General features: G+C 40.4%; 1 protein-coding gene across 1 annotated transcript in view; it reads right to left on the bottom strand.

Moving 5' to 3' along the window:
- Nucleotides 1-271: 271 nt before the first annotated feature.
- atrnl1b (attractin-like 1b) overlaps nt 272-27,831 on the bottom strand; it is a 106,915-nt gene continuing 79,355 nt past the window's right edge. The window contains exons 27-29 of the mRNA XM_050060434.1: nt 16,206-16,313; nt 3,953-4,067; nt 272-2,346 (exon numbers count right to left, since the gene is read on the bottom strand). Coding sequence (XP_049916391.1) covers nt 2,222-2,346; nt 3,953-4,067; nt 16,206-16,313 — 348 coding nt within the window. The 3' untranslated portion in view covers nt 272-2,221. The remainder of the gene's footprint in view (nt 2,347-3,952; nt 4,068-16,205; nt 16,314-27,831) is intronic.

Raw genomic sequence — 27,831 nt, 5'->3', positions numbered from 1 at the left:
TTCTTTAGCTGAGGCAATCAACCATTGTTGAACAGTAAGCACCAGAACACGATTACAAATTGTAGGTTTAAGCTTCACAGACATTAACACCAGACAGGCAGACACAGAAGCATAGATCTCAACGTCTGTCTATAAGTACTGTATGTGAAAAGACTCGAGTGCACAAAAGATTTTCAGGTCTGTTTTTCTTTTTATTTTCTGGCATGTTGTCCATCTTTAAAATACACTGAAGATTACTGATATGCAGTTTATCATCTTTTTTTTTTTTCACGGTACAGTGAGACCCCGATTCCTGTGTAATGACACTGTTATAGGATTACTCTACAAACACAAAATAAAAACACATCAGCTGGCATACTATCCTTATGAAATGCATCGTAACGACCACTTTGCAACGAAAAGCAAGACAATGCCCATACAGTCCTTAAAGATGCACGATTCAAAAGGAGTTTGACATTAAAACAACCGATTTAATTCAACAACATAATCAAGTTAAATGCTATTACACAGGAATCTGTTAAATATCAAAACAAAAAATATTAACAGAAATGCTCTTTTTCACAATTGTAGCAAAAGACAATTCATCATAGATATAATAGTAACAGGTGACAAGGCCTAAAATAAATGATAATCTCTTGCCATTCTGTCATAAAAACCTGACAAACACATGAAATCTCAAGAGATAAGAGTGACAAAGACTCACATTTGTTCCAACAAGACACTGTACAGCTCAGGGGTGGAGGTTTCGGGGCTAAAAATGGTCGACAGCTTTTAAAATTCTGCAGATCAACATGCCCCCTCCTTCAATGGAAAGCCAAGGCATTATAAAAAGGTAACATAACTCCTTGTACTCAAACATGGAAATAAAGTCGTAGCGTCAGAGGGCTCTTAAAAAAACTTTACAAAACAAACTAGTAAACAGCCAGAGGAGCATGATGTCCCTGGTCTAATTTTATTAAGCAGACGTCTTTCTCAGAAATGGCATCCACCCACCACACCAATCCAAGGGCAAGTTCAAAAACCTAAATGTCCAAGTTGCACAGCAAAATGACACAATGACAAACTACAGTAAAGAATCGATCAGACCTTCAGTGTTTCTCTGCATCATTCGACTTCTTTGAGTGAGCACACTGAGAAAACTAATCTTCTAACAAATGAAACTTCCAGTTCGCTAATAAAAAAATGCATCTAACTGTTCTTAAGTTTTGGAGTTTTCCCATGCTTAAGTTTTATGAGTGATGGTTTGTCCGTGCCGCCTCCGGTTTTGCACCCACATGCCGCTGGTAGTGATTGCAGTCTCATGTCTCTGCAGCATTTCGTATATGTACTCCACAGAAAATACAGACTTTAGCTTCAGCTGGGTGGATGATACATATGTACAGTAAATGCTTTAACAGATCTTTAATGGTAATTGGCAAAAGTGGTGTGACAAAATACTCTAGTTGTGAAAACACTGTCATGTGGTCACGGGTTGTTAAAAAGAGTCCTGGCCTAGCGCGTAGCTTCCCCCCACGAAAAAGGCAGAATGATTTCAGTCCATACAGCAAAGGCTTCGCGTAAGAACTAAATGCTTTAGCACCATAGAATACCACTTGTTGGCAAGCAAAAAGAAGAGGAAAAAAACCCATAGGCAGCTTGTGCTGGATGTTATCCAGCTATTTTTTTTTTTAAATCATCTCTTGTATTTCCAACACAATGTGAGGGTAATCAGTCTGATACAACCAAATGTACAAATACCTTTGCTTTTCCATCATGCTGAGCAAATGGACAATGAGGTGTGGCAAAATATTTACGACTGAAGCTTCAATAGGTGCAGATCCTCCTGATTTATCTGTCTCTGATGTCACTGATCAGGCAGGTTCCCTCTCAGCACAGACAAGTTTTGCCATGATGTCTACCAAAGCTGAAGGGGACGAGATTTGGGCCCAGTAAGGTGGAGGAAAGTTATTCCAGAGGTTAGAGTGGGATTCATATGACCAGAGGTTGATCTATGCAGATTAGAGTGAATGGGCAGGAAGGGTAAGCAGGGCTGGTTGTGCTCTTGTGGACTCATCAAGTTTCAGTGGAAACTTGAGTGGTAGCAGCCAAATGTGATCTTCTACATGTAGCCATGTCTTGTCTCTGGAAAGGCCTTCGACTGTGACCTGCGGCATATTGGAACAATATGACGTCAGATGGTATAAAAAGGGACCCAAATGGATTGATGGGTTCGGGCTGAGACTCAGACGCAGGTGCCTTGGTGTGCAGGAGGAAGGGCTTTTCGGTTCTTTAAACCCTGGGACTTGTCCTTAAAATCTGATGGTTTCTGCTGTGAAATGTCTATCAGCGCACTGGCAACGATGAGACCTGAAGAAGGAAAGAGCAAGAGAAATGTGAGGGTGCTGGAAAAATAGGCAATTTCCACCAAAGGCTTTGTTAAGTTATAAAAACAAACATATATTACAGGTATGTCTATAATATTTCAGCATTTCAGCACGAGCACATACAGCGAGCCGGCTGTTACCAGCACATGTGAGGATAGAAACAGAGGGCTCGGTGGGGACGGAGCACCTGCTGCAAGCAAACATGCTGTCTGCAGTCATTTTTACTTGACCAGCAGACTTCACTACACGCCAACTAGCTGTAGAAACAGGTACTTTATGTTCTGAAACCAGCTGCCAATGATTTGACCAGCTGAGTTGCAGGTGACACCATCAGCCGGCCTGAGTCGAGCTCATACGGCACATTTCACACCGCTGCAACTTTTCTCGGCAATGTTCTACAACAGTTTTGTCCCGTCGTGAATCTTTGGTCTGAACTGGATTTTAAACACAACCCCAGAGTTTTCAAACTAAAATGGGGTGCAGCATTTTCAAAGGTCATTGGTTTAGTAGTTCTAAAACACCAGAGTAGTGTGGATGCCAGGCAAAAACATAGCAATAGTTTTGTGTTTTAAAATACATTGGCGTGGATGTAGTCTCAGTGTGTTTCTGATGGTGTATAGAATGACTTTTTTTGACTTTTGAAGTAAAATCTTTGTAACGATGAACCTGCTTTGTGAAAAGTAAAGTAAATGATAGAATTCAATGAGTCTTCTTGTGTCCTACTCACGCTAATAACACAAAATATTTATGCCAACAGACTTGGGTCACTGAACCATGCCAAACAAGTATCTGGTAAAATACATGTAATATTGCACTGTCAAAACAAACTGACAAATTACTTATTAAGCAGATCAAAGTGTGTCCAGGCGTTACCTCTAGCTCTCGTGATGTAATAAAGAGTGTGCCCCAGGGTTCAATCCTAGGACCACTCATAGTTACAATTTATATAAACAGTATTGGTCAAAATGTTCCTCATGCAAATTTTCATTTGTATGCAGATGATATTGTTGTTTACTGCTCTGCTCCTACACAGTATCAGGCTCTTTGTCAGTTACAAAAGGGTTTTATTTCCGTACAATAAACCTTTCATGAGTTTAAAACAGATTTCGAATCCTAACAAAATAAAACTCATGTTTACAATCTTTAAAAAAAAGGCCTCTGAACCTTTCATTTATACATATACACAACCTAGGCTGAGCAAAAGGTTTACAGTTAATGTAGTTAATGTGTCAACTGAACAGGTGGAACCTAAAACTGATCAATATTTATCAGAATAAAAAAGTGTGTGGTTAATGCCATAAATGCACCGTTTTTGTTCCAAAACACTTCACTATATAGACATAAAGACAATATATGTTCATTGAAAATAATACAAAAATGCACCTCTAAAAGGAATCACTAAAAGCAGGTGCACCATCTGGAAATACAGAAATCAGTTATATTTGAATAATTCCTAATTAAATTCTGATATAGTATATAATGTTTTTTCAGAGAAGTGACCTTTTTTTGCTTATGAATTCTGAGAAGATAATTGACCTCACACATGAATAACAAACTCCTACAGTGATATGTTTTTTTATGTGTGTTACCTGACTGTCCTGGTGGAGGTAAGTCTGAGGGCCCAGAGGGCAGACGCATGAGGACAGTCAACACAGCAGCTTTCCCTCCTGAACACGGCTCCATCGCAACGGGTTTAGGTGCGCCCTTGAGAAGAGAGACACAGCGAGAAAGACACAGATATGAAACACAATGTTGTTTTGTATTTTTGTGGTTATGTGTATTCATGTGAAACAGTTGACGTCCTGAGACAGGTGACAAATTTTAGTTTTTTTTCCTGACAATACAGGGAAATTAAATACAATTAAATCAACTAAAAAACGATATAAAATTTCCAAAAACAGAAATATGGTTGCTGATTTATTTGGATTTCACAGTGATAACATTGAACTATAAAGAGCTGTATCCTGTGTCCTCAACAGACGACACCAATAACGGTGATTTGCGATAAGGTGTGACAGACAGATTCATGATTAAAGTACTTTATTAACTTGACTGATACACAACCCAAGACCTCCTTACCCACCGAGCTAAAATCAAAGTGATGTGAAAGTCACACTTGGAAAGTCTTGATAATTGTTTTCTACAATGTCCTGTTGAATTTTCTTTTGTGGGGACGAGCCGAGCAACAGTCACTGATATTGGCTGCTGCAGTTGCTACATTTAAGACGCGACAACCTCCTCCTGAGACAAATGGTTTGATTGGTCACACAACAAAAAACACTTGTGTGTGTCCCTGTCAGACAGTCCACGTGTTGAGACAATGACCTACCCTCTCACTTAATGGCCAAAACTGCTTGTCTCAAGCGTGAAAAACATGTCATCCTGATAATGAATGTCAGGGGGTTTCACAGCATGTTTTGGCTGAGGGGATAGAAATTGGGGAATAATAACATGTCTGAATAGAACTGACTTTTTTCCCTCAGTGTCTGGCTGAATTTAAAATGGAGATGAGAGAGTCAGACGAGGCAAAATGGTCGAAAAACAGGGACGCACAAGCACATGCATTAAAACATGAGAGAATCAGGAGTAGGATGAGCTAATTTATATTAACATGTTCCACTGAAATTTGTGTATTTCACCCTTTGCAAACAGCAAAAAATGATGCTAATATGTGTGTTTTGAATGAACACTGACTCTCAAAGCCGCGATATACTGAATATTAACAGTATGTTAAGTATAAATAATACAGTCATGCCGTTTCAAATGCCACAGTTCACAACAACAGTATGTTTCTTAGTTTCCTGAGGGTATTGAAGGAGTTAAAAAAACATTTAAAGGGTAAATTTGTATCCAATGCAGACCATATTTCCCCATGTATTTGTGTCTAAGTGTCTAGTTGGTACAACCATTTTTGAAATCGGTCCAGTGTTGAGCGAGAGTGCTGCACTGGCAGCAGCAAAACAGGCTGCAATGTTATCCATTTGGGCAACTGAGCACCATCAGTTTACATCCCCCAAAACTGACGGGGTAAATTGTTATTCGAAGTGTCTGACATCATTATTTTTGAAAGGATCCCTACAGAGACAGACGTTTTGTTAAAGAGTAAGATCCTTTTTCAGACCCCATTTAAATAAAGAGTAATTTTATCATCATAAAACACACTAATCGACAGAGGCAAAATAAAACTCACAAAAGCCATCTTGGTTTGTTGTTCCACTGCTCCAACAATCACCAATTCTGGTTTGATTGAAATGGAGTCTAGTGGGTTTGGTGATGGCAATTTCGGGGCTGTTTCTGGTTAAACAAAAATGATCTTACAAAAAGAATTATCTCTTTAGGGATCAGCTCTGAGCTGGTCAGTGGCAATAACAAGCACCTTTGGAATTAATGGTGCTCAGTTGCCCAAAGGGATTACATCGCAGCCTGTTTCGCTGCTGCTGGCTGCAGTCCTGTTGCTCAATACTGTACCAATTTCAAAAATGTTTCGTCTTGTTAGTCACTTAGGGTGCTTTCAGACCTAGAGTTGTCTCCTTTGGTCCAAATCAGGGACTCATTTTGTCACAAAGTTGCATAATTGCCTAGAGTTGGTTCGTGTTCTCACGGCAGCATTTACAAGTGGACCGCATCAAATGCCTTGTGCGAGAAAGCTGTTCTTGATTGGTCAGAATTTCCATGTGGGAAAAATCCAGGAAGGAAACAAAACGTTGAAGAAGAGTACACTTGCAAGATAAATGTGACACTTTCTAATGTCACAATGGAGGGACAACTACGCAGGTTGATTTAAGCGCTGCTCAACGTGGACTATATTGCTGTCATTGTTCATTTTAGTCAAACCATACAGTTTGAAAACGAGGCGCGGCTCCAACTAGAAAACAATGTTTTGATGCATTGGATGTGCTGAATGTGCATATTAAGGCAGTACAGGAGGAGGTGCACATTAATAATCCTCCAGGACTGTAACATGCTCATGTTTAACCCAAACAATGTGTCATGTGACTGCAGTTGGTTCAGATCGAGGTCAGAACACGTTCTCACCACAAACGAACCGCACCAGAGTTTGGTTGGAACAGGACCGGAGACCTTCTTGAAAAGGTGATTTTAGTCCGGTTTAAACCAGAGCAACAGTTCCAATTGTTTTGGTGCGCACCCCAGTGCGACTGCTGAGTTCACAGCTGCCTAAACGAACCGCACTTAGCGGGCAAATGAACTTGAGTTCGATTGAACCGAACCAACCGGAGCATGTGTGAAAGCATCCTTTTACACAAAAACATGGAAAAATAGGGTCCAGGTTAAAAAATACAGAAGTTACTCCTCAACATGAGGAATCTCATAATACAAACGGTACGGATGAACATTTTACAACACACAATGGATAAAGAGAGAACATTTTGAGCTAATAAGAATTGTCAATTGTCTTGAAACGATGGACTAAAAGACACTATTGAAGGTTAATTGTGAGAGGTACTGGATTTGTCCTTTGTCAAAAGAGGAACCTCTTTGCAGAATTTGAATCATTTGCTGAGGTTATGAATGCTGTCAACATTGGCCCAGGTTATTTTCCATTTGCCTGTACTACTAATCAGCTGGAACTAATACAGAGGGACAGAAAGATGAGGAGAATCGAGAGCAGGACAAAGGTGAACCAAAGAACAAAAAGAAAGTACATTAAATGTGACAGACACAAACTCTACACATTAATCAGTTGTTAAACTGTTCTAAAAGCCCCAACATTTATACCATTTTTTATCAGGTTGTATAACTTAATGAGCACACACTTTACAAGGCCTGATTTTAAACTATCCTTTCACTATATGTTTCATTAAAACACAGTATACTTGGCTTTAAAACTCATTTATATGGGACCCTGGATCAAGGACGACTGAGGTACATTCATTAGTCTTGTTGCCTCTAACCTACGTTTTCATTATACAGTTCTCTGAACGACTCAAAACCTTTATAGGCACCATATGAAAGCAAACACAAGGCTTAAAATTCAACAATACTGTACATACAGGGCATGTTCCGGTATTGCAGGCAGGCTAGAGGCCGACAGATTGTTTTCTGTACGTGCATTCTTATCAACCCAATTAGGCAGCATGATCAGAACACAGTATTCTCATGCATCTTTTTCAGGTATGTTCATGATCGAGAGCCCTGAATTAGACCTACTGCTGACATACAAGGGCAATTATATTGCCAGCCATTTCATGACCATCCAAGAGATCCTGCTAATGAATAGCTATATAAGTCAAATTCATGCGAGGGAGCTAATTTATCCCTATGCTATGTTTTGATTAAGGCAGATTCCACTGCAAGCTATACTTACATGGACCACTGGGTGAAACAATATTACAGCTGTTCTAAACAAATGAATACAACAAAGGTTTGTAAAACAGAAGCAACACAGCTGGAAAGCATATGTAGAAATACTGTATTAATTGTTACAATTTAATCATTGCCAGGTCATCTGTGGGGTTATTTAATAGAAATGTTTAATTTAAATACAAGTCCAATACTATTTTTGGCCATATCTGTTTGTTGGTTCACCACTTTGGTCCAAGCAGTAATGTCTGAACACCTACTAAACAGTTTGAGATTCATTTTCATACACGCAGTCATGGTCCCCAGAGGATGACTACTACCAGTTTTGGTTATCTCCTGACTTTTCCTCTGTTCTACAGCACCATGTACCAGTCCCTGGACTGTTTACACATACTATGCTTTACATACCCAGTGACTGGTGCAATTAGATCATGAGGAATGGCTCTACATGGCACCAGCCACTGGATAAACACATGACCTCTGTAAATACTTCCTTAAGTCTTTTAAACAGCAGGGGCATTACAAATAGACAACACAAAGATGTGGAATACTATTTCAAATCAAAACTACTCATACTGGTAATGATATTAATTTGCAAAAACTGCCAAGATCGTGTTGACCCAGAGCAGTGTCTGAAAGTCTGTCTGAGTCAAGTTGTTGTATAGCCCAAGCCAGTGGTTCCCAAATGGTCCAGTTACAGGGTCCAGATTTCTCATTAGTCATTAGTTTAAGGTCCACAAAGTTTAATATATTTAGCGTCAAACTTGTGTTTGTGGTTGATGTTGAGGTGGTTTCCTGTCTCTGTCAAGTAGCTGTCCCTTAGTCGCTCACTCCACAGCAGGAAACGGAACTTTAAATTAAAAGCTCTGTGCAAGAATTTCACTGTACTTTAATACAAAGTGTGTTTTTTACAAAGTTGACATGTTTGCTAGTTGCTTGTGATTCATTCAGAATGGACCCCCGGCCCAATTTTGGACTGGGACCCACCGGTTGAGAACCACTGGCCTAAGCTAATATAAGCCGTTTTATTAGGTTTCCTTTTAGAGAAATGCTCTGAATGAATGAGTGAATTTGAGCTCCCTCTGATATACAGTTATGCACTGTATATGTCTAGGGCTTTTATTGTGAAAGGTAAGAACGGAGGGAGTATCTTCTAGCTGCTTCTGTCAAGGTTAAAAGGAGTAAAAAGGTTTGCTGTCTGGACTATGGAACCTTCGGTTGTTTTATAATCCTCATAAGAACAGGGGCAACATGGTTGATGCCTTTGTTCATGGTGCAAAAGCTCAGAAAAATCTGCCTTGTTTGGGGAAAAAATTACAATGCTTTTTTGCCTCATTATATTCGTGTTTTATGTGCAAGTATTCATTACCAAAACAACACATGCTGATGTCTGAATTAATCACGATATAAATGCCTTTGGTGAATACAGGCTTTTACTGTACAAAGCTTTTACTCTAGTTTCTGCTCTGCGTTGCACTTTAAATATAACCTATAAATAAGCTCTGATAACATTAAGGGACACTTAGCTTACACATCCTGTCTGCACTGCCACTCCAAACGTAACTGTTGAACCTTTGACTGTACATTTTACAGTATTACCACCATCACCTCAGGTTTGTATGCTGAACATATATCTTAATTTACACATCTAAACGGATGTTGTAATATCACTAGTATTATAAATACAAATGGTGGTGGTGGTATTATTATGTCTGTAAACTAGTGGCAAATAAAGCCTTCCTGCAACGCTGTCTTTCAATTAAATGACAAAATAATGACTTTTCTTGGAGCGTGCATTTCCACATTACTTTATTGTTGTACATTTTTTTGGAACTTCCTCAGTACTATCAGATTGATGCGGTGGTTTTTCCTATCAAAGCATAACAAACACCTTTTTGTTTGTATGAAAGGCATCAATAACAGCAAAATTAAACCACCTTTTTTCTTCTTTCTCATTTTCTCTGTGAAATGTTCATATTAATCTGTGATAACGGAAATATTCCTAAAATGCAGAGGAAAATAAGAACATTAATAAATCATTTCAATCCGTCTCAATCACAGGGTTGCCCTTTTCTATCAAGGCTTTTTAAAATTGCTGTCATCATTTTCATATCGTCCAACCTGCATTTCTACTATTAATCAAGCTGTATTATGGTCATTCAGAATCCTCCAAGCAACATAAACATGCACACACACTCACTATGTATCTGCTTTCCTTTCTCCTGCTGACAGGTGTCATCCATCATACTAGCTGTCCGTTAGCAGTTCCATATGTTGAATGCCGGCCACAGTGAATAGAGACATCTGTGACACCGAGGCCTGGGCCTGCACTGTTTGGGCCCCAATTGGCTCTCTGACCAACAGCTGCTGACATCTTGGTCACTAAATGTAATGTCCGTCTCTTTGGGGGTTTAAACTGAAACTGAAAATGGAAGAAATGGGCACAAAGGCCGTTGTAAATTTCTCTCAGACCAGCTGGAGGGTCTGCAAAGATTTTTGCGACAGAGTGCTGGCACTAATTAATGCAGCAAGATGAGTGCTGACGCTACTATCGTAGAATAGGGTCCTAGATGTTTTCATGTGTTGGACTGGGTGGGGGGGTCATTTTGTGGGTGCAGCTCCTGTTTCCTCTGCAAGCTGCATCATCTATTAGTGTGGTTATGATATTCAAAAGTTTATCTATACATCTGCACTAACTCAGTGAATGAGTGGGTCTGAGTTTAAAGTACAAACAGAGCTGGTGAAACAAATAGGGAATCAGTGATGCTAGCGTGACATCGGTGTCCTCTTTGACATCAACAATCATTTCCAATAGCTAAGTGGTGCCAGATGCTGACCAATTAACCTTTATAAAAGAGAATTAGGCTCATTTCATGCGGTTCACCTTCAGCTGGAGCCAAGACACGTGATGAAGCTGTATGCAGTCCAACATATGCATTTGCTCATTTGAAGCCATGTAGATTAGTCCACAATATGCTGACATATTTCCAAAGCTCACAAAAAGGTTACAATGAGCTATGGCTGAGTAGGACTCTATGCTTCCATATATACAAATTAGTTATACGCACACAGTAGCACCTGAATGCAAATCATTTTAACAGCTGGGAACTTTTAATAGAATGAAATCATTAATGTATTATAGTAAGCAAACTACCACAATTGCTACAGCGACTGCACGGCCTCTGAAAAACACAGAGAAATGTGTGTTTTGCTTTTGTTTCCCTTCAAGGTATGCTTTATGACCTTTCAGTGTATATAAGATATTGGCTTCTTCACATTCGGAATTAACACTTAGCCTACAGTAACGCTGGTGTCACACATCGTTGAATGTCATTTGAGACCATTTCTACGCCACTAGAATTAATGGGAAATCTGGCATGTATGTAATTAACCAAGCAACACTTAAAGGAATACTTTACCCCTCCCAAATGAGCATTTGTGTGTTAATTAGTCATCCCATTTACATTCAATTCTAGAAAAACTTTTTTTCTGCAAGCCTCCTAGCTGAACGAAGAACTCTAATTTATCCAGTTGTATGCTCAGTACTTCCAAAACAGACAGCTGTTTGTGACAGGGAACTGAACTCAAAGTGAAACTTATTGATGCTATCTTCAAAGCAAGACTCCATTGACAAAAACTGTAATTTTACCTCGCTGAACACGGGAGCTGCTAATCTACCGCTGCTTCGAACAGTTTGTTTGTGTTGTTAGCCCTTTTTAGATAGAAATTGTGCAAATTTGCAGGAAAGCCCAATCAGTCTTCTTTCAGCATTGGCAGTATAAAAATAAAATCAGGGAGTGCGGTAAAATGCCGCCTACCTACTTTTGTTTACAGAATGCGCCTTTTTCGGGGCAATGGGGGTGTGAGCGAGTAACAAAACGTGTAGCTCAGCGTGTGACGTAAACAGTGACGTGGGAGGGAAGCCGTGGCTAGTCAGGCGGTATTAGTCAGGCGGCGATTCTCTCGTAAATCGGCCCGTTCTTCACCGTCCCTGTCATCTGGTGGTTAATGGCCTCTTCATTTGCGAGGGCAAGGAGGGCGCGCAATTCCTTGTCTCCTCAGTTGCTCATCTTTACAGTGTCTGTCAGGTTTGCGTGTCCCTCCTGCTACTAGCTGCACGCTAATTCCTGATATCAGTTGTTTCCTATTTATCCACACGCTAATTCCTGATATCAGTTGTTTCCTATTTATCCACTGCCAGTGGCTCGCACGTGCGGCGTCATCAACAGCTCCTCCCACAAGTCATCAACAGCCCCTCCCATGGCGGAAGGCCGCCTCGGTCATTTTAGACTAAAAGGGTTCCCCCAATATGTCTACCCCACGAGGCGTAAAATTGGGCACCTCGGATCAACTCGCCAATCCGGCTCTGTGTGTCTAAACGCTCACAGCTTGCTGGCAAAACAGCCCAACATTTGCTGAAAATCTGGCAGTGTAAAAGGGACTATTGTGTGACTTTGGTGAATTTGAACTAACCCTTTAAAACACTGGAGTCACACAATGACACAAACTAACTGTTCGAGGCAGTGGTAGACCAGCAGCTCACCAGTTCAGCGAGGTAAAATTACTGGTTTTTACAATGGAGTCCGGCTTTGAAGAGAGCATAGATAGGTTTCACCTTTAGTTCAGTTCCCCATCAGAGAAAGCTGTGCTTTTGGGAAGTACTGAGCACATAACTGGATAAATGATTCTTGGATTATACCGCACAAGCTGTATGAGAATGTGTGAACAGATGTTTTGATATAGTTTTGCTGCTGTTAAACACCCTATGACTTAATAGACACTGAATAGACAGATTTTCTTTCTGTATTCATGTAACATGTGGTGAGTTACTGGTAAACACATGGCCATTTTGGGGGGTGAAGTATTCCTTTAATATAGCGCTTATTGATGAATTAGAATCACCAAAAGATATTTTTAAAATACATTTAGGCAACCAAATGGACAAGAAAGGTTCTTGCTCGTCCACTTGCATGCTGAATTTATGCTTTGGGTGCGTATACAAAGCAGTATACAAACCTCGTTGAAATAAATTTAGGACACAGGCATGTCAATCAGGTTTCTCAGGTATTTTCCATACTAAAACTTTTATAGTAACTTCCTTAAAAGCTGCACGGACATCTAAGTGAAACTGAAAGTCAAGCATTCGTAGGTTCATTTTGCATCTTGAAAGGGTCAAGAAACAGAAGACTGAAGAATGTTTTTTCCCAGTTATCATTTCCCAGACAGCTTGGGATATTGTTTACAGCAATATTCTCCAGTGGATGCAAAGTCTCTGCCTTAATGCGCCTTACAACAAGAACACTGCATTTGGAGTTTGTGCAGAAACTGGAGCAACACTACTGGAATAACTTATCAAATAACAGATTGACACACACGTACCACTGACAAGTATGTAATTAACATTTTACCTAAATCAGTGGTCTCCACAACCATTCAGACTCAGACTGTACCTTACTGCTTTAAAGTGCAGCTAAAAAAGTGCACTCAGAGAGGTAAGAAAGCATTTGTTTTTCTCCTCTTTTGCTCTTTACATTGCCCTTCACAACACCATAATGCACAGTGAGTACCACTCAGTATTAGACATTAATAGCTAATGTAGTGCCTCTCTCCCGGTTGCCACAGTGATTTTATTTTTCTCAGCGGCAGGTGACACAGAGGTGGCTCTGGCTGAGGAAACACTGTTGGTCCTCCGATGTCAATTTGAGAATATAGCTCCCCATATTGCTCCGAGCTATGCTTTTATCCCATGTGTCACAGAGCTCTAGACTGTGCTTAGCGCCAGATTCCTTCTCTATTCTCTCTCTGTATGGGAGGTAGTCACATCACAGGAATAAAGAGGCACAGCAGCAACCGGACAAAACATTTCAGATGTGCAAAAACACGCAAGTATGCAGTGTTTCATGACAAATTAATAAAGATTTGAGAGCAAAATCAAAATGCAGCATGGTCCCAGTAAACAACCCGGGAGGATAAATTAGGCTACATGAAAACATGCACACTGCAGGACGAAGAGCTATAATAAAATGTCCTGATGTCATCATTTCAACATCAGAGCACTGATGCTTTTCAAAGTAATAGCTGAAACCATAAAATCTTTCTGGAAAACTTTGAAAAATCTATATAAGTCTTTTAAGAAAAATTGGCATCATGACATCACTTCACATAAAAGATGTCTTTAAAAAAAAAAAAAAAAACATCAATCGAAAGATGTCAGCAAGTCCATAGCCCTGATTGCAGAGGACAATTCATATAAAGAAGAGGGACACGGGAAGAAAGGACCATCACCTGGAGATTTCTTATTGATGTGGGGAGCGGATAAAAGGCTGACATATTGTGGAGAGGAGGGCATGAGCTGGTTGAATACATCACAATAAGGTCCAATTATGTGGCACTACAAAACTACTGAAGAGAGGCTGTTATGAACCTCAGATTGATTGTATGAGATGCCTGTGCAATGTTGACAAAATAGGGGTTTCGTGGTCAAACGTTTGGGTGCTTGTCAGGACTCCAGTTTCATCTAAGTGAAAAGATGGGATGGTGGAATTTGGGGACATCATAATAGACAAAGTAAAAGAAAACTAATGCTGGCCTCATACCAAAAAACTTTCCAAGCGATTTCCCAGGTGCATACAAATTTCCAATGTCAGAATAAAATTATGAGATTTTTACTTAAGTTGGTGCAAGCTCCCGTGATCTCGACCTTTTGGTGTAAGGTGGTCATAACACTCAGTCTGAGCCAAACATAAGCAGACAAATCAGACAACAGACACATTAAATCAGCTCATTGTCTGTCTGTGGTTTAAAACTCATCAGTCACGTTGGTGAGTTGAGGATACTGACGGCACTTGGTATGAAGGACTTTTTAAATACTTTTTTAGTTGCCAGAGGGACTCTACAGCGCCTCCCGCAGCTCAAGAGCTCAAACTGGCTAAACAGAGGGTGGGAGCCATCGGCCAAGATACTCCTTGCTGCCTCGTCCTGTCTGTAAAGAGTTGGTTCAAGGGCTTTTGTGGCTGGCCAACTATTTTACTTGCCATAGTTACAATGAATGTACAGTTAAGGTGAGCGTACCAGGCAGGGAGGTGAAATGTTAAAACACTCTCAGCCATAGTTTTGTACACTAATTCTAAAATTTGCTGAGGTCACAGAGTTGTTTAAGAAGATAAAGTCGCTGTGAGCATCTCTTGGAAATATACTCAGTATTTCCAGAGAAGCTCACATGGGAGTGCAGAACTCTACCAAGGTATTTAAAAATTTCCATAGTTACAACATGCTGGTCATTGAGTGACACTGGCTCTGTCTTCAGATCTTGTTTCATACACACACACACACATAAAAAAAAAAAAATTAAATCAATTTTATGCAAGTCTCTCTCGTTTTGATGTTCTCACAAAATCAAACAGGTTTAAAATTATTGTACGTTTTTAGTCTTGACACATGCAAATGCTCAAGTTCAATGACGTGAACATTGTCAACGACCAAAAGCTGCGCTCTCCCAAGCACCAAACATGAAGCAATGAACCGGGTAGACAGTAAACATGGAGGGGATTCTAGGGAGGTGCATGAACGTGAACAAGTCTCGGTTCTCTTGGGCTGTGGAAAAGGAGGACAAACTGGTGGAGTTGCCGAGTGAACAAGAATCGGTGTTAAATTCGGCGTTATGTGATCCACCAACCAGGACATGTTTTAGTGAGGAATCTTAATTATTGAAATGGTTTGCCTCTTATTCCCACTGTCTCCTTCCACTGAAATGGCGGAGCTAAACAAAGTTTGTACGCAAATACAGTTTATCTTTATGATTATATTGATGCCGAATTGACAAGAATACTATCGACACATAGAATAATGTTTATTTGGACATGTTTAAAAGAAACACACAAGCTTTGGTTAGAAAAAAAATAAAAAATAAAATAATGACGCCTTTTATCTTGTGTTTCTAGAGTTGCATGTTTTTGCAGACATATTTCATCATATTTCTTAAAAGGTGGTTTGGCGTAATATTTACAAAATGATCTCAAAAAGAATCTCGCAGGGTGTCTAGAGTTATCACAGTTTTTCTAATTCAAGCATTGCAGGTGAGTATAAAGGCAAGTAGTATATATGTAGTCCTGTCCAGAGGTAGGTTTTATGTAGGAATATAGTCATATAGTCAGCATTTGCCAACAGTATAACGTAAAAAGACAGTACGAGATTCACTGGTAGGTTTAAAGATTTGTATTGTCAAAAATGTGGACTTTCATGTAGAAGAGCTTAAATAATTTGACAAAAATAAATTGAAAGATGAATATAAATGTTTGTGGACCTCACAAATTAAAATCTAAGACTATTAAATGACTTTTGAGGCCTAATGTTTCTAAAATTGAAGATGTATTGGAGGGTGTCAAACTTAAATATTCTTGCAAGATGTTACAAGAATACAGTTGTACTCACATTGCAACTCCCTTTCATTGCACATCGTGTATTGGCATACATGTGATAATAGTGTGTGTGTGTGTGAGTAAACAAGCATTCAGGACTCACTTCAACCACAGGCTGCAACAGTTCTGTTTCGTCTCCCCTGGCATCCAGCGCAACCGCAACTGAGGCAAACGGACGACTGGCCATCTGCTGACGCTCTCTCATTAGTTGCTGTAAAATGAAACACAGATGAGCTAAACGAAGAACTTAATCTAATCAAACAACAGACACATATAGAGAGGAGTGAGACATATGTTCCAATGAAATATATGAATAAATACACAGCACTAAATTATTTACATGTAATATACATCATTAATATAAAACCCCTCAAACATGTTGCATTTTTAACGAAGCTGAAAGGACAAGAAACACATTTTTAATTTCAGCCCTTCATAATGAAAAACTTACAAGAAGTCCTTATTATCTAAAGCTATCACTGTTTTTAGATTATTATTATTTAGAATTATTTTGCGCCCCACCACTACAAATAACACAAATAGTAACAGACAAATTAATTTCATATTAAAACGGACAAAATGAAAACTGTTAATACTGATCAAGCAGCCAGCAACATTATATGCACAGTAATTCATTTTCCACATACAGCACACCACCACAGAGAAACATACAAACAATTCTCTGTGGCGTGTTTAGGTTTCTGCCCAGGAGTGACACTATTTCTGTAGCACAGACTGAACAGAAAATAGCCTCTCTTGTTCCCCCACTAATCAATATTGTAAAACAACTAGCGCCATACTTTCATCAGCAACGCAGTGTCTGATCAATATCTAAACAGGCCGCCATTTTAGCGCCAAGGACATCACTGATTGGTATTGGATTTGTGATGAGCTTAAGTGTGCTGCATTAGGATCTAATTGTACTTCAGATTACTAAGCACATCAGGCGGTTGTGATGATCGGCCCCATGACCTGCCCTTCCTCTGCACTGCTCTGAAGTTCAATAAATATGGCTCTACGTGTGCACAAACATACAAAAGCAATACTTTATATACACGTTATATAGTGCAATTAAATGGATGTTTTGGGATCTGTAACATCAAACACTTGGTGTCTCTGGGGGAGTTTCAATCTAATGTACATAGAAATGGTACACACAAATGTAATTGCTCAACCACAGCCTAGGAATAGTAACTAAACAAGACAAGCATGTCAAGTTAGGATTCCTCCACATGCAGAAGTGGTGTGCATGCGGCTGAAGTAGAATGATATCCATCATTTAATGAGTTCAGAGAGAAGTGTGTTTTGTTTTAGCTTTTCCAAAACCAAAAACACAAGAACAAAAGTATAAGGAATTATATAAACCGTGTTTAGCATGTCTGGCTAACTAGTTTACTCCTTTAAGTTTAAGTAGTAACCCACTTTCACTTTCAAGGTCAAGGAGCATTTCATTAGCTAACTACATTTTACATTTTCCTTATCATTCTTGTGATATCAGGACTAACTACCTCGACACTACAATACAAATAATGGCATTATTTCCCTGTCTTTTACACAGGATATGGTGAGGATGCTCACTTTTTGCCTGGGAACTGTTAGCTTGAGCATCAGCCTTTAGCACGATATCATGCGTCACGTATATAATGTGTATATTTAAAGGTACACTATAGAGGATTTCCCTTAAGAACAATGGATAGTCTCATACAGAAGTAATCCCTCTCTGATTCTGTCCTCTGCCTGTGTCTCCGGGGCAGCTCAATTCATAGGGAGTTGGCTTGAGAACCAGAGGGTCGCCGGTTCAAGTAGCTGTATGCACCAAGTATGGAGCATGGACTGTTAGCTGGAGAGGCACCAGTTCTCCTCCTGGGCACTGCTGAGGTTCCCTTGAGCAAGGCACTGAACCCCCAACTGCTCGGAATGCTTGTCCAAGGCAACCCGCTTGCTCTGACATCTCTGCATTTAATGCATGTATAGGTCCTGTTTGTGCAGGTGTGTGTATTTCAGGCTTGTGTGTGTGTATGAAAAAAATGTATTTCCCCTCAGGGATTAATAAAGTATATTTTCTACTTTCTTATTTTCTTCATTTTTGCTGTGTTTGAGATATTTCAGGGCACTGTGAGCAGGTGAGGTTGGTACTTTATAAAAAGGTAGCAACCAGGTGCCAGACTGTAAGCAGCACACATCCAAGAGGATGCTACAAAAGTTTTGGACACAGTGCAGAAAAATGTAAATACTGCAAGGCAAAATGCTAAGCGGACGAAGCTGGAGTTGGCTTTCACTTTCACTTGCGCTGGCAACTACACCTGTACACGCCTGTCTCGTTTTAAAATTTGTCCGATGGTGACATTAAGAAGACAGCCAGAGACAGTGTTTTTAATTCGCTTGGAGCTAATGATAGTTTGAGAACCTAGCTAGCAACAGCTTATACAAATGACCATTTTCATTTCAGCTGATGGTGATCAGCTATGAGTAAGTACCCTGCTTTTATCTATTGGTATCTAAATTCAAGGAGCCACTGTTTAAAAAATGACTAAGGATATGTGGGTGGTGAATCTGCCACAGTTGTAAACTGCATGTGCACTATGTGAGAATGGCAAGCTTGAGAGGCATATCAACAGTAACTACAGGCGTTCAGCCACATGAACGGTCAATTACCCAGGAAACATTCATTCATTCATTTTCTGTGACTGCTTCTGTTTGGGGTCACAGGGGGGCTGGAGCCTATCCCAGCTGACATTGGGTGAGAGGCAGGGTACACCCTGGACAGGTCACCAGACTATCACAGGCACATAGAGACAGACAAAGGGGACGTTAAAGGTTTTTTTTGGGGGAGTTTCATTATCCGCTGCGAGGGTCCTAAGGACAAAGGGATATCATATGCTGTAAAGCCCTGTCAGGCAAATTATGATTTGTGATATTGGGCTTTATAAATAAAATTGATTGATTGATTGACAACCATTCACATTCACGTTCATACCTACGTCACCAATTAACCTGCATGTCTTTGGACTGTGGGAGGAAGCTGGAGTACCCTGGAGAAAACCCACGCTGACACAGGGAGAACATACAAACTCGGCCCCCCACCCCGGGATTCGAACCCCCTTTAACAGAAGAAGAAAATCTCTGATTTCTCAAGTACACGAGACTGTTTAAACCCTTTTCAACTGTCTCACATCACCCCTCTCATAAAACTGTGTGTCTGTTTGGGTCCACTGTATGAGAACATTCAGTTTTCTGGTGGTCTCAATCCTGAATAGAAATTTGTCCTTGGTATATAATGAACCCTGATATTCTTGTGTCCAGACCCCCCACCCTCACTCACTCTGAATTTAATTAAGTATTCATTAGTCTGGCTATTAATTGGCAAAATTCAGATGAGGTCTGGAGAGGCTGATAGCATTGTACCAGCAAACAAATGGAAAAAACAATTCTGTTGAAGACGCTTTCAATTAGGGGAATCAACGACTCCATCTATATGACAGGTTTAAAAAAAGCAGAGTATGTCGGAGCTCTGTATTCATTCTCTCAAATTGTTGTAGTTCTGTTGAGGGTGTACACAGGAAAACAAAAACTGATGGAAATGGCGGTGTTCAATTAATATTTCAAAAACCTTGATTTGATATTGGAGATCTAACAGAGACTCATTACTAGTACTCGCACAGGCAGTTCTTCCACCGGAGCCTCAATCATCTGTGGCTTTTTATAGAGATTAAATTAAACAAAGACCTCACAGAGGCTAAGAGAACAACAAATCAAAACAACATGTTCCCACATCTAGAGGATATTTAATAAATCCTTTAAACACATGCACTCTAACCTGTGTGAAGCTAGCTTACTCACTCGAACTGCAACAGCTGCATCTTTTTTATACTGATTTGAACGTGTTGCTGATCTATGCTCTGTTATTGTATGTTTTATTACTGGCTTTATGGGATGTGAGGTGACCTTGAGTGCTATGAAAGGTTCCAATAAAAGGACGCTTTGGTGATTTTCAACTAGCTTTATGTCATAACAATGTGGATATTGGACATGTGTGTAAATTAACTGTGGTAACTCCCCTCTATCTTACCAGCATCCAGATCTTCCTGCTCATTTGCCAGCCAAAATTTCACTTGCTCTAAGGGCTGCTGCTCGAACTAAAGATTGTACGTCTGCACTTCATATGCCTGCCTGTCTCTCTCGTTCTCTCATACTACGACCAAACTCAGACCAATCTGTCAAACTAGGCATCCATCCATCCATTTTCAACTGCTTATCTAAAGTCGGGTTGTGGGGGCAGCAGGACGTCCCTCTCCCCAGCAAGGCTTTCCAGCTCCTCCTGGGGAACCCCAAGGCTTTCCCAGATCACACTAGATATGTAATCCCTCCGGCGTGTTCTGGGTCTGCCCCGGGGCCTCCTACCAGTGGGACGTGACCAGAACACCCCCAATGGGAGGCGCCCAGAAGGCATCCTGATCAGATGCCCGAACCACCTCAACCGACCCCTTTCGATTCGAAGGAGCAGTGGCTCTACTCCGAGCTCCCTCCGGATGTCCAACTCCTTACCCTATCTCTAAGGCTGAGCCCAGCCACCCCACGAAGGAAACTCATTTCAGCTGCTTGTATCCACAATTTCATTCTTTCGGTCACTACCCAGAGCTCATGACCATAGGTGAGGGTTGGGACGTAGATGGACCACTAAATCGAAAGCTCCGCCTTCTGGCTCAGCTCCCTCTTCACCATGATGGTCTGCTTGTTCACATTACTGCAGAAGCTGCACCTAACCGCCAAACAGCTGATCCATTCTACCCTCACTCATGAAGACCTCAAGATACTTGATCTCCCTTGCTTAGGGTACTAACTCACTCCCTACCCAGAGGGGGCAATCCACTTTTGTCTGTTCCAGAGGTCCAGCTGAAGACTTAAGCGGACAGAGCGTTTGCTGTCAGGGCCCTGAGGCTCTGAAACAGTCTGCCCAAGGAAGGATCTCTTTTAAGTCCCTTCTTAAAACATACTTTTATCGGAGAGCCTTTCCTGATTTTACTTGAGTTTTAAGTTAATTTAAACTGTCTTTTATTGCCTCAGTTTTCATACACTAGAGGGTTTTTATCAGTTGTCATTTACATGTCGTCTGTTTTATTATTAACATGTAAAGCACTTTGTAACTCTGTTTTGAAAAGTGCTTTATAAATTAAGTTTATTATTACTATAATTATAACTATGACACAATGTTATAGGAGCCTACTATGTCTCCCAATTTAAGACAAATGCTTTATTTGCCAATCCACACAAGGCATATGAAATGCAAGTCTTCACATACCCCCCCCTTTTTTTTACACTGTGCTCACTTGTGCATGTTTTAGAGCGATAGAGCAGGGCCTTATTTTTATGAAATGTTCAAAAGTGTAAAGAATAAGTGTTTACTGTAGGTGTCACATGTAAAGCCATATAAGTATAGTATATATTGTTTTATAACAAGTTTAATAATGATGATAAGAATAATGCACAGTCTCTCTAATGTGTATCAAGTAAAAGCTACAAACATGAGAAATAAGGTGTGTTTTATATTTGTTTTGTGTATCATAAATAATGCATTATTTGTGTAGATGCAGCCCATGTTGAAGCATTTTGAACATTTAATCATTCCTTTACAGACTAGTTGTACAGACTCACTGATATGGAGTGAGTGAGAGGAAAGTTGAGGTCAGGTCGGTGTAAGAACTGTTTTGTCGAATCACTCTGAAAACATTCCCCGGGGGAGGTAAAGCCGAGAGAAAAAAACAACAACAGCCATATGAAATTGAGATTGATCACCTGATTGATTTTTCTTCTTCTGGCTCTGATTTTAAACTTTAAATCTGAGGGGCCCCGTGTTGGATTGTTGTACATCTCTACTATTAAACATCAAAACCTGCAACACCAAAGCGATAGATTTGAGCTGCTGGGCCACCGCAGGTCAAAATGAGAAATTTTGCCCTTTTCGAAAAGATAAAAGCAGGATGGAGGGCCCGGCAGGGTTGTTGCAAAACAAGAAAACAGCTCACGGCTTATTATGGTTTCCAACACAAGAGCTTCAAATCCAACAACATTCATCCTAAATGTCAGATAGCAGTAATGTTATTTATCATGTTGCAGAATTCATTTAAAGCAACAAAGCAGAAGAGGAGAGCAGAGTCAAAGTCAGGGAGTAGTCGCGCTTTGCTTTGTGTCCGGCACAATCAAAGGGCCGGTGCAATATCAGAGAGATTCTAGAAATGAATGCTAAGTTAATGACAGAAGGCAGAACTGAACTCTGCAAAAGCTGAGTAACGTTTGTGCAATGACAGACTGATTTCGTCGAGGATACAAGCTGGAGCCATTCACACTTGTGATAAGGGTGGGCATGCAATGCACTGCTATGCAACCTGATTAATTTGGCAAGTGGGTGCATGAATTATCTGTCCTGTGAATGCAGCATTTTGTTCCCTTCATCGGATTCTATGAAAGGGTAAGTGTCATCCCGCCTCTGAGCATATTCTACACCTAAGCAGGTCACTTTGTCCTTTTCAAAGATCACTGGCTGTGCCCGTGAGTGCTGCCCTGCAGAATATAAAAATAAAATAAAAACACAATAAAATAGAAAATAAAAGATTTCACAATCTACTCACGCTGGGATTAACGGAGCGAGGATTGCTAAATGAAGATATCCTGTCTCGTAGACTGCCACTGCGTACCACACTGATATGATGTCGGTGAGGTTGAGTGGTTTCGTGTAGGCTCAAGTACCAAGAACTCATTAGAAAATCTAGTATAATTGCTGTAATAACACAAGTAACAAGGTTAAATTCTAACATAAAATATTCATTAAATGTTACCTTGCTGTATTTCTACGATTCTGTTTCAACTCATTAGCGGGACAGCTTCTCAGCTTCCAAGGGTAAACTACATCCTGAGCTGAACCCCTAATCACAGGTACGCTCAATCATCTGTAACTTTAGAGGAAATTATTAGAGTGCAAACTTTAAACTGAACAAGGGACAATCAAGGTGACCAGGGGCTTAAGAGTAGGATAATCTTATTATAGCAATCGATGACTGCTGATTGAGCTCTTCAAGAGGAGAGCAGAACGTGAGACTACACTGAGCCTGCAGAGGGACATGTGAGGATTATGGGGTTGGTAACGTGTTGCTTTAAGTTTTGTCAGTGCCGCCATGTAGCCAATTGAGTTGATGATTGAGTTGTCTTAGGTTGTTTCCAGTGATCGTTTTTTAGTTGAGGCTCATGCTGCCAGACTATAGAAACATGTCTGTTACAGAAAACAAGACTAGGGCCATATTCACATAGGACTAGGTTAACTGGGAGACCTCATGTGATTTTAGAAATTATCCCTGGGCATTATCCCGTGGATGTGAAGTAGAGTGACTGTGCCACTCTACAAAACAAAGAAACTAGGGTTGTATTAAATCGGATTTTTTGCCGACATCCAATATGCTGATATGTAACAACTCATTTGATTGATAACCGATACTGATATCGATATATCTATATATGCATACTCTTACCATGATGGCCCACCAGCAGATGGAGACATGAAATTCAAAACTTTTCGATGTCTGTAAAATGTATGCATTGCGCAAAATAAGATAAATCATGCAGGCCGATTTCAACAGTTTATTTTAAAGCCAATTTTGGCCGATACTGATGACATGCTGATATTATCCTGCATCCCAAACAGAGACACGACACAACACCACTTGTGGAAATGTCCAGTGTTACCTCTTTTCCACGCAAAGCTCGGCATTTATCAGTGTGGACGTGAGTGGAGGCTACGTTCAAATCCTACGTCAGGTCTCAACTTGTTTACGCAAGTTTGAGTCAGCGTGGATTCACGGTGCAGCACAGTAAATCTAGCTGAGTTGGAGATTTGTCATTAGACCAAATTCTGACTGGCATCTTAGTATTTGCAGTCACATATTTATTTCTAAAAAATGTATAGCCTATGAGAAGATATTATATTTTAGAAAGATCTACATGGATGCCTGCTTTCTATCACAGCTGGCAACTGCCTGGCTCTGTGGGACTGGCTCCAAGCTGACTGAAGGACCCAAACCTGAAATGGATGCAGAACCATATGTGCGGCCATACGCTCCTCAATTATAAGCTTTTATATAGACTGGCTATTATAACAATATCAATAATGTATAGGTTAATAGGCTAAAGGTCAGTAGGCACATATCATAGATGTACAAATTAAATATTCCAACCTCAGCTGTGGCTGGATTGTCCACTGCAACGCTATTGAGCGTAGCAGTGATTTCATTCCATACTGCACTTTACTAACTTCCGTTGATGCTACTTTTCAGGCTGTCAAATAGAACCAGTTGGGTAAATTGAAACCTGAGATGTCAGCGTTTACATTTCAAGCTCATTATGCTTGTCCATGTCATAAACAGATCATTCCTATGCTGTGATCAGCAAGACAAGAACATTTCATGAATCACACACAAACCCTATTGTTACATGATTTCTGTGCTCAGATCTGCGCTGTTTTTTCGTTAGACTGATAAATGAGGGCCATTGTCACATCATCCATCTCATCATGTTTTGAGATTTTGCCCTCCTGACTCATTCTTCCTGGGTCTCAATAAACTGTGGTGCATCTAAAATGCTTTCAAAACTTTGATTTCTAATTGCGAAAGCAGCCTTTGTAATTCTCGACTGAGCAAGAGGCAGAAAAAAGGCACAGAGAAAACTGAAAACCTAAACCTAACCCCAAATCACAGAGATGCCAATCAAACGGGATTAATACTGTACATGACACAGAGAGGCACACAAAAAAGCACAGGGTAGTCCAGCTAATATTATCACATGACCTCTGTGTTAGGCAAAATATGGTATCTTAATTGTGGTGGAAGTTTTACTTGACTACAATGATTTGCAAATCCTTTTCGACCTATATCCAACTGAATACAATATAAAGACAAGATATTTAATGTTTAAACCACTAAACTTTATTGTTTCTGTAAATATACACGTATTAGTTTCAACAAAGTTGGCACAGGGGCATGTTTACCACTGTGTTACATCACGTTTTCTTTTAACAACACTCAGTATGTGTTTGGGAACTGAGGACACTAATTGTTGAAGTTCTAAGAGAGCAATTTCTCTGTCAAGATCCACAAGCTCCCCCCGCAATCTTTAAGACTTAAAGACTGTCTGTGTTGAAGAAAGGGCCGAAATCCCAACTGAGCACTGTGAGAGGTCAGTTTCCTCATACAGGGAGCGTCTTGAAGCTGGCATTGCAGACAAAGGCTTCTCCAAGTATTAAATAAATTTCAGTCAGCCTGTTCAGAACTTTTTTCCTGTGTCTTTCCACTTTATTGCACATAATTTTATGGATTGAAATGTTCCGATTTCTTTATTCATGTGGTTTTATTTTCTTAATACCAAAGTCTGGCCTGAAGTCCATGTTAATAGCTGCATTGGAAATCTTCTATTGGAAACATTTGACATGTTGAATACTTTTTCCCCCATTGTATGTCAAAAGGATTTGCAAATCATTGTACAGCGTCCCAGTCCTGTGCAAATAGGGCTCAAGGCTGCATTCAGACCGACTTGAGCTCTGTATGAACGACGCAACCACAGGGTCGTCCAGCAAAAGAGTGAACCTAGCTCAACTGAACTGCAATGCAACTTCATCTGCCAATCAAATATTAAATTATAAATATGCCTAAAACTGTAGTTCCTCAATCAGCTACATGAGACTGGCTCCAAAAGTGAGTCAATCCACACAGACCCCAGTGTTAAAATGCACAGCTTTACAGCAGAAATAAACAGCCTGGTAGCAGAAGGCAGTTTCCGTCTCTGTGGCTAATTTATAATAACTGTATGGAGGATGACAGCATGGCGCCACCTAAGTCTATATGTCAGATCCACCCCTTACTCCTGCACAGCTTCACCCTCTCATCCAAACATGGTCAATTCTGGCTCCAAAAATCCAAGATGGCTGTGGCCAAAATGCGACACTTGAGGCTTCAAAACGGGAGTCCGCAAACTACAGGGTGACATCATGGTGGCTACATCCATTTTAATTGTTACAGTTTACGGTGATACACTATTATAGACAACACAGGCCATTGCTCTCAGCCTTTACATCCATCAATGGCCTGTCCTCAGCTATAAAAACAGGCAGGTTGAAGCCATCAGTTAACAACTAGCCGCAGCAGTGTCACGGCCAGGATGACTTCCATTGACTGACGACAGCTTTAAATACACAGATGCTAATTAGTTACTGGTGAATTCAGTAAATGGCGTGCTTAAACTGACGCTGCTTAGTAATATTTTTGAGTGCTTTTAGAGTGCCGGCAATACAACGCTGCTCCACACGACAGTCAGTACATAAGTTGTGAGCGTGTATGAGGTGTGTTTGTGTGTCTGTCTGCATGAGTGTGTGAGAGAGATAAAGAGCGAGGCGCTGCATTAGATACATCCGCATGTTTGTGTGTAAAACATCTTCCGTGTTGCAGTCTCGTGAAATGTCAGCGCCCCCTCCCTCCCGTTCCCCCCACAGGTAGCTTCAAAGAGGTCAGCCCTCGTCCTCCTCCGTGGCATTTACAGCTGTCGTCTTTTCATCCCTTTGTCCCCCCACTCGCGATCCAAGTCTCGTCACCTATCCTCAGCTGAAATTATTCAAATACAACAGCTGCACCTTTGGATCCGAGTCCTCTCAACTGGTGACAAAAAAGAAAGCCCTTATCCAATTAGTGCATTAGTGTGGTAAAAGATCAGCTTTGTGAGATTAGGTCAATACCACCTTATGGCTCTAAGCGTCTGAGAGGCTGGTACTGGTTAAAATTCTGTCCTCCATGCACGGCTAATTTTCAAAATTACTAACAGACAATGCCAACTTGGTTATGTACAAATACTCAATGTGTTTCAGCCAAAAATCCGAAATTACACGGAAAATGGTTTCATACAAACAAATTGCTTTTTATGTCGAGCACAAGAGAGAGGTCCTCACACAGATTTCACACCAGGAAGCCAATAAAAAACAACCAAAAGTTCAATCAGTATCAGACATCCATATGTCACTCGGCTGGATCAGTGTCTCATTATAGTCTCCGCTATCTCTCGTGGCCTCATTAAGGCTCGCTTATTCCATGTACTTATGTTAAACGGGGGCTTGTGAGCATTAGATGGCTCCCAGCCCAAATCCTAACAGCCCATATTTGGACAGGCCTCGTCAGTGCATGGTCTGTTCACAAGCTCTTTCAAATGAACTGGACACAGTGCTCAGTGAAGAGCCAATCAGTTCAGCACTTGACAAGACTGGCAGTAGATAATCAGTTTATTTAAGATCATACAAGACGTCAGATCACAGATTCCACTGAAACTGTTGTGACTGTAACTTCATATTAGTCACTATGTGACAAAGTGCTGTGTGCAACCTAAAATGCCTCCTATTACAAGCAGTGTGGCAAATATTTATAATGAATGCATCATAAGCTCGCCCCTAAATCTTGTATTAAAATGGTTTGCAGATGCTGGATAATTAGACGCTGCTAAGAATACTGCATATCTTTAAAAGAGTACTCGTCTGTTTTAGCATAGCAGTCCTACAACAATGCAGGACTCAGGATGGACTTTTTTTTTTAAAAAAAGGATCAAATTAACACATCACAACCCGAGACATATTCCACGCATTCTTCTTCTTTGTTAAAACTTGGTGCCTACATTACCTACAAAGCTAAAGAAATAGAACAGCAATAGCA

Source organism: Epinephelus moara, chromosome 13 (assembly GCF_006386435.1).
Source record: "Epinephelus moara isolate mb chromosome 13, YSFRI_EMoa_1.0, whole genome shotgun sequence".
NCBI lineage: Eukaryota > Metazoa > Chordata > Actinopteri > Perciformes > Serranidae > Epinephelus > Epinephelus moara.
The sequence above is the reverse complement of the archived record's forward strand: the minus strand, read 5'-3'. Positions and strand labels throughout refer to the sequence as shown.